This window comes from Falco naumanni, chromosome 2, assembly GCF_017639655.2.
Source record: "Falco naumanni isolate bFalNau1 chromosome 2, bFalNau1.pat, whole genome shotgun sequence".
Lineage (NCBI taxonomy): Eukaryota > Metazoa > Chordata > Aves > Falconiformes > Falconidae > Falco > Falco naumanni.
In genome coordinates, this window is record NC_054055.1 from 66,200,384 (window position 1) to 66,220,376 (window position 19,993).

Genomic DNA, 19,993 nt, shown 5'->3' on the forward strand with positions numbered 1-19,993 from the left:
GATGTGAAGAGGAAAAACTGGCTTGTGGTTGGCCTTAGCTCCTGGCTTACTTGGCTCATAGACTAGGGGTGGTACCTGAGAAAGTCGTCTCTTTCCATCTAACCATTTTCTGGGGAAATCAGTCAAAGACTGAAGAAGTTAAATACATATACATGTACACATTTAGAGGTTTGAGCAAAAGGAAAACAAGAATGTTAAATAGAATTCCATTTCTTGCAAGTGGGAGAATGCACCTCAGTGTAAGCAAAGCTCTTGGCAGCCTGTCAAAAACATTGTCCACAAAGAAATGTTATGTTTTCTGCTAGGGGAAGTCCCGCAAAAGGAACAGCAGGTACCAGCACAGCACAGCAGCTGTTGGCTGTTTCTTTTCAAGTCGTTCCCAAAGTCTTTCAGACAGAAGTCACACATCCCTGCAGTCGGTAGCACTAGAAGCCGCAGCTAGCAGTTCCTGGGTAGCAGCAGGGCAAGTGGCAGGATCTGCTCTGGAAATGGAAATTGAGACAGAAGGAAAGAGCCAAGGAGGCTGAGAAATTCATAGACAGCATATAAGAAAAAGAATAGGCCTACGGCATCTATTGATTATTGACATTGCCTGTCCTACACCTACCTTAATCTATGCATCTGAGGTGCCTGGGTTTGTTGTTAATTTTATTAATATTTCTGGTCACTATAATATTTTTTTCTGCTTGATTTTTTTTTTTTTTTTAAGGAAGAGGAAAGTTGAAAGGCAAGCTTGATAATTCTGATCTCCACCAGGTGACAAACCGGTCCCCTGCCATAGGCCAAGAACAAATCAAGCAGTGAAGCCAAGCCTGGAACACAGGTAGAACATATAATGAATTAAGTCACTGAGCACCGCACAGATGGTGACCTAGCCCATGCCACTCACCCCCCTGCCAGGCTCAGGGGTCAGCCTGGAAATGAGCTGCTCATGGCGTGCAGGGGCAGTCGGGAAGAGCCACAACACAAGGAGAGCTGTGACTTGTAAAGGAGAATCGGAAGGCAGGGAGGGAACAGACCTGCACCCCGAGCTGACCTCTGGGACTTTGTGCCACATCTTTATGCACCTCTCATGTGAAGCCAGGCTGAGAGAGTTGGGGTTGTTCAGCCTGGGGAAGGGAAGGCTCTGGGGAGACCTTACAGCAGCCTGCCAGTACCTGAAGGGGCTTATGAGAAACATGGGGACAAACCTTGTAGCAGGGCCTGTTGTGATAGGATAAGGGGTAATAGTTGTAAACCAAAAGAAGGTAGACATAGATTAGATATTAAGAAGAAATTCTTTACTGTGAGGGTGGTGACACACTGGCACAGGTTGCCCGGAGAAGCTGTGGATGCCCCATCCCTGGCAGTGTCCAAGGCCAGGCTGGATGGGGCTTTGAGCAACCTGGTCTAGTGGAAGGTGTCCCTGCCCATGGTGGGGGGTTGGAACTAGATGGTCTTGAAGGTTCCTTCCAGCCCAAACCATTCTGTGAATTGTGATACTTTGACCATACGTTTTGCCCAGTGTGGGTGAATTTTTGCCCAAGGAAGGTGAAGTGTGCAGCAGCGGAGGGTCCTTGGGCCGAGACACCTGGTGACCCCCTCCTGCCCTCAGGGGTCACAAGGCAGCTCCCCCTCTTCCAGGCCCCGGGACAGGAGGTACAGGCCCGCCCTGCTCTGTTCGACACGGGCTGTCGGACGAGCCTCCGGCACCCGCCCTGCCCGCTGCGGCTGCCCCGGGGGGCTGTGGGCAGGCGAGGCCGGGGGGGACGCACGGTGCCCCCCGGGCCTTCGCTGTGCCCGGACGACGCGGGACCCGTTCCCCCTGCCAGGCCGCGGGCACCGCCGCCGTTCCCCGCAGGGCGGGGCAGGGGCCGCGCCGGCTCGGCCTCGGGAAAGGACGGTCGCCGGGGGCAGCACCTCGCCCCGCCCCCGCCCCCCGCCGCACTCCCCCGCGGGGCGGGCCCACCGGGCCGCCCGCACCCCGCGGCCAGCACCGGCCGCATCGCATCGCATCGCATCGCGGCGCGGCGAGGCGCGGAGCGGAGCGGAGCGGAGGGGAGGCGGCCGCGGAAGATGGTGCCGCCGCCGCCCGCCCCCGCGGTGTCCGGTCCGCTGGCCCTGCTGGACCCCGCAGGTGAGCCCCGGCACCTGCCCCGCCGCAACTTTTCCGCCCCGCCGAGTGCGTGAGCCGCGGGGAGGCGGCGGCGGCGCGGCGCGGTGCCCACCCCGGCGGCAGAGCGGGCGCCGGCAGCCGGCTGCGGGGGCCGGACGGCCGGGCGAGGCTGGGGGCGGCGGCGGGCTGCCCCGGGGGGGTCGGTGCGTCTGCCTCCGCGCGTCAGTCAGCGGCCCGGGAAGGCGCAAGCGGGGGCTGCGTCCCGCGGAGCGGGGGCACCGGGGCTTCGGGCTTCGGTGGCCGGGCGGGCGCTCACGCTGTCTCTCTTGCTCTCGCTCACTGGGGTGTTCACAAATACCAGTTCTTGTGAGCCTGCCGCCGCGCTTACCGAACCGCTGGTGGTTTGGCGTAGGAACGCATGGCGTTGTACGAGGCGCTGAGGTTAACGTGAGACCCCCTTGCGCGCCCGGCGGTACGGGCGGGAGCGGGGCGGGCCGGGGCAGCGCCGCAGGAGCCAGGCGGCAGCGGGTTTCCCTCCTCCTGGGTCCGCTGTGTCGGTGGTTCTTTGCTGGAGTGGTGTGCTGCTTGTGCTTACCGCGTACGGCCCGAGAAATAAAGACGTGCAGAAAATAGGAAAATGGAGAAATAGGTCATTATTCCAGCGATACTCGTTAAAGTCGAGAAAACACAGAACTTAGTGCTAGGAGTTGCTCCGTGTAGTGTTTGAAAGGGTAAGCGGAGGCTTTGCTGTGTGCCCAAGGATCTTAACAGACAGTTAGAAAATGTATTAGATCTTAATTATTGTCTTGAACTTGGAAGAAGAATGATGATATCGGTGTTGAAGAGGTAGTGGTGGAAGATATGCTGTAACTTAAAAATGTTTTCAGGTAATTAGTTGGAAACGAAGAATCTGTATACTAGCTTTAAACTAGTGATTAGCTCCTCATTAAATTATTTATTAGTGAAACACTTGCTGCCAAAGCAATGAAGTCATAGTGATGCTGCATGGTATCACTTACTATAGCTACACTATATAGCATAGCAGGGTTTGTGTGTGTGGTTTTTGTTTTTCTTTATGTGTGCGTGTGTAATAGAATTGTGAAAGAGCACAGCAGTGTTTCCTATGGTCTTGAATATGTAACACACTCATGGATTCTTCCTCAACAAATTCGAACTAAAGATAAGAAATGGGCCTGATAAAAGCTGCTATCTTGTGGCTTGAAATGAATGCTGTTGCATTTGGTTTAATTACTTCAGCACTCTGGACAAGTCAAGCATTTAATCAGAAGAGGGAAAGTAATCACCAGCAGCAGGTGTGAATATCTCATTTAAACATCTCAGTCCATCACATTTAATTTTGGGAGGCAATGTAGGATTAATTCAATTTGACTGGCATAAACCAGTTTTGAAAATAAACAATGAAAACTGTAGCCAAGAGAGAGATGGCACTGAAGTGAGAACTGCAGTAATTAAAAGTTATTAATTTAGCTCCGAAGATCTTCCCTTAAATATTTTCTCGACAGCAGCAAAGCAGTGGATACCTTTGATACTATAATCCTCTGTCTATGGCAAATTTCTGGTTAAATTATCTTATTATATATGGTTGATGCCATTCTCTGAAACATGTCACAATTTCTAGTAGTATTCACTGGGTAATAAAAATGCACCGTTCTTTTCTGCTGCAAAACTTTCCTCCGTTATCTTTTCTCATTTAGGCTGCTAATATACATTGGACTGGGGCATTACTTGAAATAAATGTTTCCACCTATCACCAGTGTTATCATAGATCACCTTAACTAGATCAAAAAGGAAAGTATGAAATGGTGTGGTGCTAATATTCAGCAAATGTTATTGTGATCCTGGAAAATTGCTACATCACGCACAATTCTTCCCTTCCAAAATTCATTCCACGCTTTTTAACAGACTTTATGATGTCTGAAGCTGGATTGTAAAAGGGGTGGTGAAATTAGCAAAGTATAGTTACCTCGGTCTAAATGTAGACTTCTTTTTGAGTTAAATTGCAGATCGTATACAAATTTTCCAAGGTTGAGAGATGCTATTGCATTTTATTCTTTCTTTCCCTTGACCATTGGACGCCTTCCGTACTGTGGACAGGTTTCATTATTGATTTCTTCATTCTTCTTTTAAATTCACCTTTTGCTTCGTTCGAATCCAAACCCTGCCATTCATCATTAGACCCACCACTTTGCATTCCACCAGCAATCTGATCTATGTGTGTCCATCCCCCAACTATTAATTTTCTATAGTCTTCCTACAAATTGAATGTATCCCTCAGCCATCATGAACAGAGCACTGTAAACATAATTTTGTTTTCTGCAGCTGGTCAATGAACTAAAGATTTTGCTGAGTCCAGCAGAGCTTGGTCTTCAGCAGGCACTTTTTCTTTTTTACTTTCTGGAGGGTGATATCAAATTCTGTCCTCATGGGCCTTTCTCTGTCCGCAGCCCGGTGTCTCTCCTGCTTGTCCTGACAGCCTTCTCTTTCCTTCCATTGAAGCAGCAGCACGAGTGGTTCAAGCAGGTACTTTGCCTGACAGACGTTTAGCAAACAAAGCAGGGAGTGTTTCTGGGACTGCTCCTTTTTGTGCACAATTTCAGTCTATGCCAGGCAAAGCACAAGCCAGTGATGCGGAAGCAGCATTACCTCTCTAATTTATCACCCAGTTGTTACCGTAGTGCTCATTGCTGCAGTATCAAAACTCAGTTAATACTTTGCTGGCCAAAACGACTGAGGAATATTGCTAATAGAAGGTAATAACATGTTTGCACCCTCTATTGACCCCATAGCCTCAAGCTAACGCTAATAAGGATATGACAAGAAGATTTTTTTCTACACGCTTGATTTTTGGTATGCTAGAGGTAAAAATTTGAAGCTATAACTAGCTTGGATTAAGGTCCAGACTAAGGGTTTATAATGTCTGTACTGGATCATTGTTAGAGAACTTAAAGAGGATAAATGTCAAAATTACTTTGAGAGTCACTTCAATATTAAAAAATTGGAAAGTCAATAGCTACATTAACTGCTTCCTGCACTATAGGAACGTTGGTGTTGGAAGAAAATTCAGCCTAACAATACTGACAGCAACATTTCCTCTGCTCTTAGTTTAACTGCTGTGCTTGTGTATGGTCGGCCTTCGGTCCAAGCCCTGCCACAGAGAGCATCAGGGAAGAAGGCTGGGCCAGCCCCGCTGTCTGTGCTGTAGACAGGGCTCCTGAGGGAACAGTTTGGCATTGGGTTTTGGCTGGTAGGTACATTATACGCAGATCCAAAAAACTGCATGGCAACTGCTACAAACAGCAGTAAACAAAGACTCGAACAATCCTGGGAGCCAACATGACTGAAATAGCAAAAGGGAGCTAATAGTAGGAACCCTTTGCAGCTGTAGCCTTTTTAATCTGAAGATGTTCTACTGCTCGACAAATATTACTTAGGCCTCACAATATGCTGGTAACTTTTGTACATGGAATTATACACCTTTTGATAGATACAGCGAAGATTTTTATTGCTGTAACTAAGGAAAGCCAGACAGCCAGAGCAGAAACCAATTTAGACCTGATTTCTACCCATCATCGCTGAGTACATGGCAGTTTTTGAGAACAGGGTCTTGCGTGTGTGGTCTCTGCTCCAGAAGGGGCCTTTCTGTGCTCCTGCCTGTAAGTCATCTCTACTGAGGGCAGAGTTTGTAGCTAACTGCATGTAGTTACAAGAGTTTCCGAACTGGAGTACGAAAAAGAAGAGATATGATTGGATCTTTGCCTCTGATTTGAGATGCAGGTGGTAAAAGATCAATGAATGTGAGGGCTGAAGGGTATCACATATGCAAATGGCTTCTGGCATGTGTACATTTCGAAGTCAAAATGTAGTTCAGTCCAAAAATGAGCCTGCAGATAACGACATCCTTTTCTGTTTTATCTCACTAAATCCACATCCAATTTACTCCAATTACAAATAAGAGAATGCTTTTCCTGAGACATTTTCCAGAAAACTCAGTCTGGGCCATCAAACTGATCTCTTTCTTTTTTTGCACATTGTTATTGATAACCAAAACTCTGGAGGGCAGGTTGTACCCTTTGTTTAACTCCATGTGATCTGGTTAACCTTTGCCAATACAGGTGTTTTTGAAAAATGTGAAGGCTTGGCTCCTCAGGCATTCTTTATAAAAGCATTCAATAGTTTTAGAAGCACTTGGCTAAAGAACATCTCTCCCACAGGGTTTCAGAGGTTTTGTGCTCCTGTGTCCCTTTAGAGTATGTCTACATTGCAGCTGCAGTTTTGTAACAGTGGATATGAGCACACATATTCAAGCCACCTTTAGTCTAGCTGTCTCAACTACCATAAAATTATAGAATAATTCAGGTGAGAAGGTACCTCGGGAAGTTTCTAGTCTAACCTCCTGCTCAAAGCAGGGTCAATTGTGAGGTCAGATCAGGTTACTCAATGCTTTTTCTGGTTAAATCTTGAAAACTTGCAAGGATGGAGACAGCACAACCTCTTTAGGCGACCTGTTCCAATGCTTGACTGTCCTAATGTTGAATTTTTTTCTCCTTATACCCAGACTGAAACAGTTCTTGTATTTCGGTTTAAGGCCACTATCTTTTGTCTTCCTGCTGTGCACCACTATGAAAAGCCTGAGTCTGTCCTACTGACAACCACCTCATAGGCACTGGAAGACTGCTGCTAGCCCTGCCAAAAGCCAAAAGCAAGTCTTGTTCCCTCAGCCTCTTCTCACACAGTGAGTTTGCCAGCTCCTGACCTTCTTTCCCTGTTGAATCACTGCAGTTAATTGATGTATTTCCTGTACTGGAGCCTCAAAACTGGGTGTAATATGTGATCTGAAAAGTGATGACTAGGGGGGCATAGTTACTGATCTATTAATGGTGCCTCTGTTAATACAGTCCAGGATGCTGTTCCCAGGGCACGCTGCTGGTTCATGTTCAGCTCGTCCTTTTCAGTGGAGCTGCTCCCCAGTCTGGCACTCCCTTACCTGTACCACTGCAAGGCATTGTTCCTTCCTTTGTTCAGGACTTTGCATCTGGCTGCTTGATTCTGCAAGGTTTCTGCTGGCCCGTTTTTCCAGCCTGCCTAGATCCCTCTGAATGGCAACCTTGCCCTCCAGGTTATTGACTGCCTGCCCCCAGTTTTGTGTTGTCTGACAGCTTGATGAGAGGGCATGCTACCACTTTTTCTAGGTCATTGATGAATACATTACATGGGACAGGTCCCAGGACAGAGGCCCACCATGGTACTTCACTTGTTACTGGCCTCCAGGTAGAGTACAATCCATTAACCACTCCCTCTGAACCCAACAATCCAGCTAATTTTTTAACCGTCTGCTTGTCCACTCATCCAGGCCACAACATCCCAACTGAGTTATGAGAATGTTGCGGGATACCATGTTAAAAGCCTTGCTAGAGTTAATGTAAAAGACATCCACTGCTCCACACACCCAGTCATTTTCTCATAGCAGGCAGCTGGGTTGGTCAGACATGATTTGGTTCTGGTAAATCCATGCTGACTGTTGCCAGTCACCTTTTCCTTGTGTGCCTGGAAATGTCTTGCAAGAGGATTTGCTCCATATTTTTGGTCTTAGCCTCCCAGGAACCAAAGTGAGGTTGATTGGCTTGTAATTCCCTGAATCATCATTTTGGCCTTTTTTAAAGCTAGGTGGAGCATTTGCCTTTCTTCAGTTATTGGGGATTCCTCCGTCTCCACAACTTTTCAAAGATGATAGCCTGCAGTAAGGTCGTCAGGTATTATTTAAAATCTGGTCGATATTTTGAATGAATCAGTTCAGTTTATGGGAAGAGCAACTGACTTGTGGAGTTACAAGTCTGAAGTCCTCTTTCCCCTCTTGGCCATGTGAGCTGGCCTCATTGAAAGAACTGCCTTTAACCCCATACAGCTGGTGAAGAACTCGTTGATAATGAAGAAGCTCTCCATTTCCATGTCCCCAGTGACCCTCCATGGATTAACAGGGAATTGCAGAGGCAGACAGCTGGGGCACAGGCTGGAAGGGGAGGTGTCAGGAGGGTCTTGTGAGTTATTTCTTGATCTTTAGCAGGAGGACTTTGTACATGCAGGTGAAAGAGCCTTGCATAAGCTCAACAGAAGATGTTTGTCTTCAGTGAAGTTGCTTGCATTTCATACTAAAAGACTGGACTAATTTTGGTTGGTTGTTCTACTGGTGAAATGTCAGCAAACATACAGATTTTATTATAAATGCATTTATTCATTGAAATTATTTGACTTAGTTTGCAAACATCACTAATCTAGCCTGGCTTTTGAACTGTAAACATTTAACAGAGCTACCTGACTTTAAATTGGCCATGTCACTCAAGTGACTCATTGCAAATAGCTTCTGCTTGCTGTTTGACTTTCCCGCATTAGCCCTGTTTCTGCTTACAGCAGCACCCTCAGAACATGAGCCACACCAGGCTGCCTTCCCCTCTCACCTACCCCTCCCTGGCGCCGGTATCCCGTGCAACACTACAGTCTCTGCCACGAGGCTGTGGAGGGGAGAGACACGGCCCCGTGCTGGGGACAGGTTGTGCTCTCGCTGGAGCTCCGTGCTGCCCAGCTCCAGCCTAGGGTAGCATGGGGGTAGCGTGGCATCGCATGGCCCAGGGTTTCAGGGCTAATCCTGCACACTCTTGCCTTGCCTTTCAAAGCAAAAACACCAGAAAGGGGGACCACAGGCTGATTCATTTGGGTGCCTTTTGTTAGTTAGGGTCATGTATCAGCTGCTGGTTTTAAAGTCTTAACCGAAGTTTGTGCCATGGGCTAGGGCTCTGGTGAATAACCTGTGGTTGCAGCTCAGATATGCCACCACAACAAGGTTAAGTGGCTTCAGGCAGGCTGAAAGCAGTAGATGAGCCTGCTTTTTTTCTACTTCTGAGTATCTGAACCTAATTCCCAGTGAGACTTAATGCAGTTCACTGAGCAGCTACTGTTTAAAAAGGTAGTCCAATGTATCGCTACCTGATCAACTATGTTACAGCTTTGCTGCAGAGGTACAGGTTGCTTTCCTTACCTGTAAATACAAAGAACACATTCGTTTTCATGATAGCATGCAGAGCTTCTGCTAATCTTGCTTAAAACATGAATTTTTATGTTCTGTCCCAGTAGAGTCAAATTGGTATTTCACATAGGTAAGCGTTTAGTGCCTGCAGGATCTGACTTACGGATGTGAGCAACACTTAATTATAAACATTACTGAAGACAAGGCATAATTATCATTGTCAGTGACTTTCAGTTCAGCTTAATAAAACCTCATCTCATGCATGTACTCGATGCGTGTGCATTTAGCTATGCTGAGCTCTAGCTAACTGGTTTTAATTCCTTCTGTTGTCTGCCAGCAATTTTCCTTAGTGGGAGAACAGCAGTGGGTTAACAACAGCAAGGATTAACAAAAGAAAGTCTTCCATCATTTTGTATTTGTTTTGCCATGATTGCAATGAAAAGCTCTCTTTTTTTTTTCCTTTTTTTTCTTTTCTTGCTCCCCCTCCCTACAGGACAATTTGCAAAAAGGAAGAAGACTTCTCTTTGGTTCACAGTCTCTCTGCTGGTAGTGTCTGTTTTCATACTGACCATAGGTCTGGCAGCTACCACAAGGACGGAAAATGTTACCGTGGGAGGCTACTACCCAGGCATCGTTGTGAGTAAAGAAACCTATTTTAGATTATTTGGTACATCCAAATAAATTATTATCAGCTGGATATGGGAAGCTTTGATTGATTAAAAAAAAACCCAAACAAAATAGGCTTGTTGCATTTCACAGGAGAGAGATGCTCCTCTGTTTTGGTCTAATTCTGGTGTGTGATAAGGTGTGGGGGGGGTAAACTCTGTTTTTCTGAAGTGCCCCAAAGGGGAGGCTGTTCGGGGGCAGGAGGAGGCCGAGGTTGCACTGCACAGCAGCGTGTGGGGCTCAGGGGCCAATGTGGGAACCTGTGCTTGACTTCTGACTGATCTCTATTAAATGTGGGTGTGTAAGTGACTGGACAGTAGGCACGGGATAGATTTAAACAGCCTTTTAGAGGTTTACTACTTTGATGGCAGAAAGAGCTACTGCGCTCTCGTGTACATGTGCCAGGAATTCTGCTGGGTCCATTGCAGGGAAAGCCGTGCAGGTGGGCGCGTGGAAGCTTCTCCCGGGAGCCTGCCTAATGTCCTCTTGTGCAGTCTTGATGCCAGTCCGCTCATATGAGATCCCCTTAAAAAATCCTTTTTTTTGCTGGAGAAACAAGGAAAAAAACTTGGTTTTGCCTTGGCAACAGGCTGCTTAAACACGTTTCTGCACTGGGCACAAGGTTCGAGTTGCGTCTGCATTGCCCTGCGGTGCCTGTGACTTTTGGGGAAGGGCAGCCCTGCCAAGCTCTGCCTGGTTCAACCCCTGTGGCCCTTTCTGATCTCAGAAGAAGGGATCGGCCATATTCAGAAATGTGGAAACCCCTGTAGGCAAAAAAAAATTTCAAATGCCTGGACTGAGTTTTAAAAAAGAGGAACATGGGCAGCAGGTAGAGAAAGGCCCGTCTGCCCTACTTGGTGTCCCCGAGCCAGCCAGGACGAAGCAGAGGGTACAAGGGGAAGAAAGAAACTCATGGAGTCAGGCACCTGGTTAGGTACATAGATCCACCACTACCAAAACATGTTGTAAATTACCGTTATTTCTTGTTCTCCATGGAATCAAAGGCCCGGAGGAGAAGGATATGTGTCTTTAATACTGTGCATACATTTTGCATTGCCATTAATAATTTGTGAGTTAGAACTGTTCCTCCTAAGCAAGTCCTCTTGCATCTTAGTGTCATGCTGAGAAGAGGTCTTTTGGAAAGATAATTTTGGGATAATGATCTATAAGGAGTGTTGTTTTAAAAATAGAACAAGAAGTAGTTCCAAGAATATAACCTTAAAAGATGAATTTTCCTTTCATTAAGCTAAAATAGATAGATTAATACTGATAAAAGTCTCTTCTTCTTCCGCAATTTGAATTAAAATCTTTTAGAAGACCATATTATCTGCACTCATTACCTAGAAAGAAATTTTGTTTTTAAACTGTAGTCTTTAGTGAGTGTAATAAGTAATAAATCCATGTGCACAACTTATTTCATCATTTAGCTTCTTTTAGGAATAACACAACGTCTGTTCACTCATCTGAAAAATATAATCTACTAAAATTATTTTAAAATAAATACGTTTATTTTATTTTAAATAAATTTTAAATTAAAAAGGTAAATAAAATATTAAAATATAATTTTAAAAATAAATTTAAACTAATATTCTAAATTAATTTTAAAAAAATCTTGGCGTCATTAATAACCAGGTAGTATAGCTAGAATTTATCAGAACAGTCTAAAACCAAAACCTTTTACTACTAATAATATTCCCCCTCAAAAGATTGTGTAGACCAAATAGTTTTCATAAAATTCAGAATTTTATGAAACTATGAAAATTTCTTGCACATGTGTTGGATTATTAAAGTAACAGAAAGACTGATGTGTAATCATCAGTGCCAGCTTCATTAATACGCTAAATATCACACGCATTTAAGATGATTTAAAGGTGCTGCGCAACCCCTGCGTGATACCTTGCCAAAAGCCCACCCAGAGGTGGGTGACAGCGCCCTGTGCTCCTGCCCCATTTCCAGAGGTCACTGGCTCCAGCGCAGCCTGGCAGAGGGGCTGTGCCATGGCCTGTCCACCTCGGCACAGTCAGCCACCTCGTCCAGGATGAGCTGAGCCACCCTCAGAAGGTGCTTCTCCTCAGAAGGTGCTTCTCCTCAGAAGGTGCTTCTCCTCAGAAGGTGCTTCTCTTCCCTGCTGGCAGTAGAGGGAGCTTAGAAAACCAACATAGCACTGATCCCAGACTTCTAGATAGCTAAAGCTAGGGGAGTTATTTCAACACTACCTAATTAACTATTGGGCTCAAAGAAAAGAGAGATTATGTGGACAGACAGTGTTAATTACAATTAAAAATGAGGTCTAGTAGAATTCAGTAGTAAAATAATAACTTCAGAGCTGGTAGGTGAGATCCAAATCTCCATCAACCTTAGGGAAGGGATTTTGGTTTTAAAAACCATGCAGAATTAGGCCCTACCTTACAAACACCTACAAAGGTGAGTAAGACCGTCCACTTGCATGGATTTACTTGCACCTAGAAGCATTTTCAGAGCATGGCTTTGGGGCTCGATCCATAATATAATTTCTCTAGATGTGGTGATTTCTCATTTGTTTTGGAAAAAGCTTTTTTCTAAATACATCTTTATAGTGCTAGGTGTTGCCTGCATTTATACATCCAAAGTAATAGAACAAAATATTTCTGTGTGTAGACAAGTTAGTATAATGTTCCACTTTGGAACATGCCTGTATTTAGTAGATTACTGCTTGGTCATCAGTTTGGGTTTAGGGCTGTTTTTGTGGAATGGGCTGCAAAGTCAGAATTGGACTTCCTTATGGATAGTTTATACTTAAATATTTAATGTCACTTCACTATGACTACTGCTTGTATTATTTTCATTTGCTATTTTTATACTCTTTCAACCAGGAGTCTACAGGGCCAAATTATCCAAGTCACCATACTGACCTGGACTCCCAGAGTTCCCAACCCAAATAGCCTGTTGTCTAAACAGACAAACAAAAAGCAGCACATATGACCCTAAACCAGTCTCAGCATTGCCGTGGCTTACGTTGTGATCTCTGTGGTTCTGCTTCTTCTGAGTTAATTGCTGTTGTTCTGTATTTGCTCATTTTTACTTCACGTGGCTATTACTCTGCTGTGTGTCCCCTGCATCAGCCATAAATGGGGCTTTATGGATTGTTCCCGTTGGGATGAAAAATGGGGCTTGGAACCAGGTGTCATTTTGATGTAGTTATCTTAATTTACAAAGTTGCTGTTCCCTGAACAGAGTGTCCTTGCTCACATTTCCAAGTCTCTCTCCTATTCAGCTGTCAGCATGAATGCACTTGTGCACTCTTCCTTTTTCAAAGTCTCTGCTTTTAGTCCCTGTGCCTCCCTTTCACATGAATCTTCCCACAGCACTCAAGAGCAAATCTCCTTTCCTTACATTTGCTTTCTTGAAAGAGAGTGACAGATTCCTGTTGTGATACTGCACAAATAAAGTGCTTGCAGGAGATTTGCTTTCTCTGTAACTTCTGTGAGCAGTTGTGCACAATGGCAGGGAGTTCACGGGCACTGCTCAAGCCCTTGGCCGGGACACATGGTCCTTAAAAACTTAGCTTGTGCCTGGAGGAGAGGCTCTGAACCAGGTTCAGAGACCACATTCCAGAAAGGGGCTTAGATTCTTTAGCAGAAACATCATGCCCCGTCCATGGGGTGGGTTGTGTGGGAGCCGAGGGGGTGACTGGGGGGGTGTCTGGGCAGGGAGGGGCGTCAGCCCTGGTGAAAAGGGGGGGAAGGAGTGTCGAAGTGATGGGAAATTGAGGTGGCCACAGGGCAGTGTGCGAGGAGGGAGCTCTCTGGAAAGAGTCTCTTGACACCTGCACTCCTGCTGTGGCTGCTTCTGAGGCTGTGGCCAGCTATGTCTCAGGTGTGTGGCACCAAGGAGAGCCCTTTTCTCCAAGCCCATGTGAGCCCAGCGGGAGTCCTGACTCCAGGAAGATCTGGTGAAAGGCTGGTCTCACCTGTTGTTGCTTTACCTCCTGTTAAGCACGAATCCAAGGAGTTGTTACCTCTCCAAACCTCCATGAACCCGTCATAAGGAGGGGGCTTTTCCTGCCAGCCTGGTGTTGAAGCAGCACTGGTAGGAACAGTCAGGCCAGCTTATTCCAGTGTCCTCCTCTCTCTCCTGTGGCTGTTGGTGCTACAGCTGTCCCATGTTGAAACTAACTGTACTGGACCTTTTGGCATTTTAGCAAGGACTTTCTCTGGGAAGTGTGGTGGTGTTTAGAAATTAAAATCAAACAAATCCAACCTGAAGAGTTTGAACTTGGGTAAGCTGGATGGCAGCCACACATCTGTTTTTTTCAGGAAAACTGTCTACAGTTGCCTAAAGCTTTGTAATTTTCCAAAAATAATGACGTATGGGCTAAATGTGAGTGTTCCTTTCTCCTGCTTTGCTTGATTTTTGCTTTACAGTGTGTAAAACTGTATGTGACTATGGTAACAGTAGGCAGGTTATAGAAGTGTATGTCTGTACAGGCTTCTGTTTACTACATGACAACTTTTGCTCTGAAATAGCAAAGAGCTGCATTCCCTATTATATTACACAATTATATATGGTCATTCCCTATTATATTACACAATTTAAGTCCAGCAGTAACTTGTACCCTTTCCCCTGACCCACCCCAGTTAGCCCATCTATACAATATATGAGCTCAGATACCACTATAATGAGTTGCTGTGTTGACCAAATAAGCTGACGTCATGCATTTCTGTTGGTTTTTGTTCTTTGCCTCAGCTTGGCTTTGGATCTTTCCTAGGGATTGTTGGCATCCACCTGGTAGAGAACAGAAGACAAATAGTAAGTAACAATCCTTTTTATTTTATCTTCTCAGAATGTCTTAAGAACATGAAAAGCAGGGTTTTCCAGATAACTTGAAAATGCTGCATCTGCCTCAAAATGTTAGCCATTTGTTTGACTATTTCTAAGAAGTTTCAGAGAAGCATGAATTTGCCAGTGACTCCATCTGTACCAGGCAAGGGATGGTTTCAGTTCTGACAGAAGCAGCCTGTTTTTTTTTTACTGAATTACTTTCCTGCTGGTTTAGTGAGTTGAATTAACCCAGGGAAGGATCAGATGAGGGCCACACCCTGGCCAGGACCATGTAGCTGGGAAAAGGATGGAAAGAGAGACAAAATGATGGATCATGCCAGTTTGGGCAGCAGTAACCCACACGATCAGCTCAACTGTAACAGGTGATCTTGTTCTGCACAAGAAGTTTAAGTCAGGAATGCTTTCCTGAAACTATATGTGCTAAAAAGAAGAAAAAACCCCAGAGCTCTTGCTATCAGGATTACCTGCTAGGTAGGTCAGACAAGATCTGATGACACTGTGTGGTTTTTTTTTCAGACTTAGCTTTGGCTTTGCAAACCCCTTGCTTTTATTTTTATAAGGAAGTCATAGAAAGTCCTTGGGACATCTGGGTAAAGGAAGGTGTATAGGAGTGGGTTTGTGGAAAGTCTTACACTTCCCTTGCTCTTGGCAAAATTTAGCAGTGTCTTGGTTGAATAACAGCATGTCCAATGTGCACTTCACAGTAGACTGATTATAGCCAAGCATCATGAAATATGATTAATTTCATAATGCAGAGCCTTCACTGCTATAAATCAAAAGTGGTGTTAAACTCGGAGGACAAAAAGATGGATTTACCTTGCATTTTACTAACAATGACCTGCTTTACTTACAAGTAGTCTGTTGTGATTTCCTGTTTTCTTCTTTGTAAATGCAGTCTTGTTCTCACTATTTGTAGGCAAATGTCTTCCATAATATGGGGGCTTTTTCTGCATTGCCTTTAAGTCTCAGTGATGTATTTGCAAGTATTCCCCTGCTTTTAACTTGTGTTTCTAGCTGGGATTCCCAAAGGAGTGAAATTTATAAAGCCATGATGTTTGTCGGTGTCTTTCTCTGTACTCTATTCCATTTTTTGAACTTGTTGACCAATTTCAGATGAATTCAACAGGGAGATAGAGACTTCAAAGGTGTGCAGTTCCTTCAAGTTTCATGAAAATTCACAGATGGGTAGAGTAGAGGATTGTGAGTTAGTTACCCCATGGTGGTAAAGGCTGCAGTGTCAGCTCGCCTCTTGTTAAACACTAGAGAATCCAAATGGGACATGACCTGTGAGACAAAAATCTGCCGCAGGCCAGACCTCGTTAATTTTGCTACTAACAAAACAGTTTATTTGTTTTTAAGAACTATTGCCCTGGATTTCTATGTCAGAGACCAGGAGGAACAGCAGGTTCCAAGCTGCAAACTCAGCAGTGGGCAAATGAAAATAGCTTTGTCTTCCACAGCATTCATGGTACTTTACTAACAGTCGTAACGTTTTAGGGTTGTTTTATCTTTCAGTTTTCCTCTAATCTGCCTCTTAGTTTTCTATTGCTTCTGTCCTTAGCATAAAGTAAAATGGCTGAAAAAGACATAAGGCGGGTGAGCAGTGGTTAAACCATGTAATACTCAACGTGTTGTGTCATTTACACAAAGACCGTGGAGAAATAAGTGTCCAGTATGTTTGGTGTTAGTGCCTGCTTGCATTTCCCAGCATGGAACAAGGAAAACTGCTTTCTGCTAATAACATTTAGTGATGATCTGGCTGTTGAAAGTCTGGGTTTCTGGGGAACAGACCAAGAAAATAACTTAAAAGTTTAATTATGCTTTTTGCCTTGAGTACCATCCACAGCCTTTTAACACTGTCTTTGCTAAGGCTGAGCTGCTTGTTTTCAAGTGTTGCGGAAATGAGACTGAAAGGGTTTATGTCATACTATGACTGAGGGCAGTAATTATTCCCTGGGCTGTAACTGAGTATATTTGATTGAAAGGGTTTAGGGCAGCCTAAAAAAAATTGCATTGATTAATAAGATTGTAAGGACTTACATAAGCATAGAAATGTAACCAAAATGTCGTATTCCTGTAACTAAAAAATCTATGCATTGCAGGAGGACAGAAGGGGGTGGGAAGGGAAAGAAATGTACTGAAAAGAAACTGAAAAGTACTCAGTTGCTTCGATTTTAACTGGACTTCCTCTGAGCAGTTACTGCAGTATAATTTAACCCAGTGTAGCTCTGACAATTGTCTGGCCCTTGTAATGACTCAATACTTCATTTTTGTTTTGTTTTGTTTTTAATTGAAAATTAATTCTAAACGAAATGAATTAACTAGGAAAAAATATCTATTTTAAACTGACCTTTTCTGTGTGTCTATTTCTCTTTTTGTCTTGAAGTTCTATTTCCTTGTGACCTATCCTCTGTAAGTCCAGATTTATTCATGGTCGATGAAATACTAAGTGCAACATGAAATATGTAATGATTAGCAGAACTATTTGAGAAAGGACAAAAGCACATTTAGGGTGAATGGACAACGTTTTGTTCTTAAAACACAACATTAATAACGTTGCACCTCTTTGACCTCGTTCTTGGCATCCCAGGGCCCACAGTGGGAGTTCAATGTGCTGACCAAGGTATAACCCTTAATTCAAAGGAACTGGTGCTTGCACAAGCAGACTCTGCCTCATTGACTAGCATGATTTCACTTCAGCTCTTAGCGTTCGTGCTTGGCTGTGCTATGCAAAACTTGGCACCAGCAGAACAAAATTTCCCTTTGACTAAAGATTTGCACTGATATGGGATGTTTCTAACTGGCAAACAGCAGAAATTGAAGAATAATGTGTTGCTGTCCCTGTTTGTCTCTCTTGCCCCCTGCAACACACGTCAGGGACTGAAGAGCGGAGTATAGCTGTATGTTGTTTTGTTCCAAAGGCACACTTAATTCAGCTGGGTGGGTGGAAAATACGATATTGCTCAAATCAAATGGATTTGATTGTAAGACATGAAGTGTCCTTGGTTGCTTGTTTGCCATCTCCTCACATTACAGTACGAAGTATTTCCAGTTAGAAAATGAGATGCTGAAATTACATACAAGGATGGGGAAGGCTGGGTGTGCAAGGGGTTCAGTGCTGAGAGCAGTGAGTAGTGCTGAAGGAGTACTGTAAAAGGTTTCTCCTCAGATAAGATGTGGAGGTGGCATGAGCTAGCACCCAGAAATAAATCTGTCTCTAAATGTGCAATGTCGATGTGATACCATACATGCAGTTTTAGCTAACCTGATGGATAAACCAAGCACTCGCTCACAGTTTCCACTCACACGTCTTTCCAACGCCAGTCTCATCAAGCCATGCTGTTCCCAAGACAGAAAATGAGCATGATGGAACTGCGGTGCCTGCAAGACTGAGTGGTTGATGCAAGGGCACCATAATAACTGTCAGGGTTTTGCATATTTGCAGTATCACAGCGCTGCCTGCAAGAGCTCTCCATAGGGTTGTGGGAGTCACCCTGACAGCAGTGCAGCTACAGTAGAGAGAGGCAAGGCAGGAGGGGGGTGGGAGGAGGTACAGGAGCATAAAGGACACAGAGAGGACGGGGATGGTCAGAGAAGCAGGAGTGACCCCTCAGGAGGTGTGATTTAGTGCAAACCGCAGTACTGCTTAGGATGAATGCAGTTGTCTGCAGCAGGTCTGAGGCCTGAATAGACCTGAATACATCCATTGATGAGTCTTGCTTGTTTTTTCTTCATGCTAACACAGAGTTAATTTTCTTGCTGACATGTCTAGGACATACTCAGATATGAATCTAATGGTCAGCTGGCTCAACCTGATCTTGACTTGTTCAGAGATGGTTGTAGTGATTTTAGCTGAGGAGGCATTGCTTCTGACAAAAACAGGATTTGAAAACATGAGGGAGGTTAGAACAAGGAGCTCTGCACACAAACAGAAAAGGCAAAGCTATTTCTTCAGACTTCTCAAGGGATGCTAAGTTTAGGTGCCTTAATATGCTTGCATCCCCATCTCTGTCAACAATAATTAGATTTCAAATTAAGTGCTGAAAAGCAACTATAGCAGCAGTTGGAGAAACAAAGCAATACATTTCTCTTCTGTTTTTAGTTGATAGACTTCCCTGATAATGCATGCATTCCTACCCTGCATTGAGATGTATGTGAGGTAGTATTTCAATATTACCTCTGATTATTTTCTTGCCATTAGACTTTCCATCTGTTTCAGAAGCAAAGCTTTTTTAAAGGAGTTACATGTGTGAACCAGTTTTCAGAAGAAACAAACCTCTTTTGCTTTTGAAAACCAATCTTTATCTTGTAAATAATTATGTCCATCAGAAAATTCCCACTGGACGCTTTGTGTAAAGGTGGTAGTTATTAATATGTACACCAAAAAAGATACTGATATGTATACTTTGCTCAGTTCAAACATACCATGCTGCATCTACTTTTTCATGCAAATCAAACATTCTGGAAGAAACTGGTTTAGTGCAGATTTTGATCAAAGATGCTAATTGCTGATAAATTCCATATCACATATTAAGCTAATTAAAGCAGCTTGTTTACATAAAGAGAAAAAAAGTTGAAATTCTGTAGATCTCTTGAGACTATCTTTGATGTTCCTTCACAAATAAATCTAAGAAGTCTTTACTGTCCTTCAGGGGAAATGCAGATAAAGGCAATCTTTGACATTACCAAGGTGGTATTTCTGCCCTGAACTCAAGCTTCTGAGAAAGTCAACAGCACTTCTTTTTTTCATTGATTATTTTTTGCACCCTCGTAGTTCACATAGTTCAGGGAAAAATAATTAATGCTGATGTAAAAATTGTAATAATGGAACAAATTAGCAATCATCCTTGTCTTGTTTAGGACTTTTAAAATGATTAGAACTGAAAAGTCTTACTACTATCTTTTCAGTCATAGATGTGCTCTAGATTTTGTGGTGTGATCTAACTGCACGTTTCAGAAACAGGCAAGGAGATTATATAAAGATAATCAGTATAGATTGACACTGACACTCATATGAGCTCAGGTATCTGCATTCTTTTCAAAATATACCAGCATTGTATTAGCTGGTAAGATCAAGCAGCTTATTCTTTGAGAGCATCATCCTGCTCTCTTATGCGTAGCTCTGTAACAAGGTGCCCTTTGGAGGCGTCTCATTCTCTCCTTAGGTTCTAGAAGGAGCTTTGAAGGGTGATTTAAACTAGACTCTGGAGTTTTAGGCAGCTAAAGTGTGGTAAGAAGAATCCTGTGTTAAGTGACAATTATATTTATCTTCTATTATATTGAGGATATTACAAAAGAGATACTAATAACTATGCCCAGTTTTGAGTTTAGAGCAGAGCAGCCTATGTATAGACTGTCCAGTCTCCATGTGT

General features: G+C 44.1%; 1 protein-coding gene across 3 annotated transcripts in view; it reads left to right on the forward strand.

Moving 5' to 3' along the window:
- Positions 1-1,940: 1,940 nt before the first annotated feature.
- Positions 1,941-19,993, forward strand: part of TMEM255B (transmembrane protein 255B) — a 76,020-nt gene continuing 57,967 nt past the window's right edge. For all 3 annotated transcript variants that reach the window (XM_040585332.1, XM_040585331.1, XM_040585330.1), the window contains exons 1-3: positions 1,941-2,116; positions 9,628-9,770; positions 14,526-14,588. In XM_040585332.1, the coding sequence (XP_040441266.1) occupies positions 2,056-2,116; positions 9,628-9,770; positions 14,526-14,588 (267 nt within the window). In that variant the 5' untranslated portion in view covers positions 1,941-2,055. The remainder of the gene's footprint in view (positions 2,117-9,627; positions 9,771-14,525; positions 14,589-19,993) is intronic.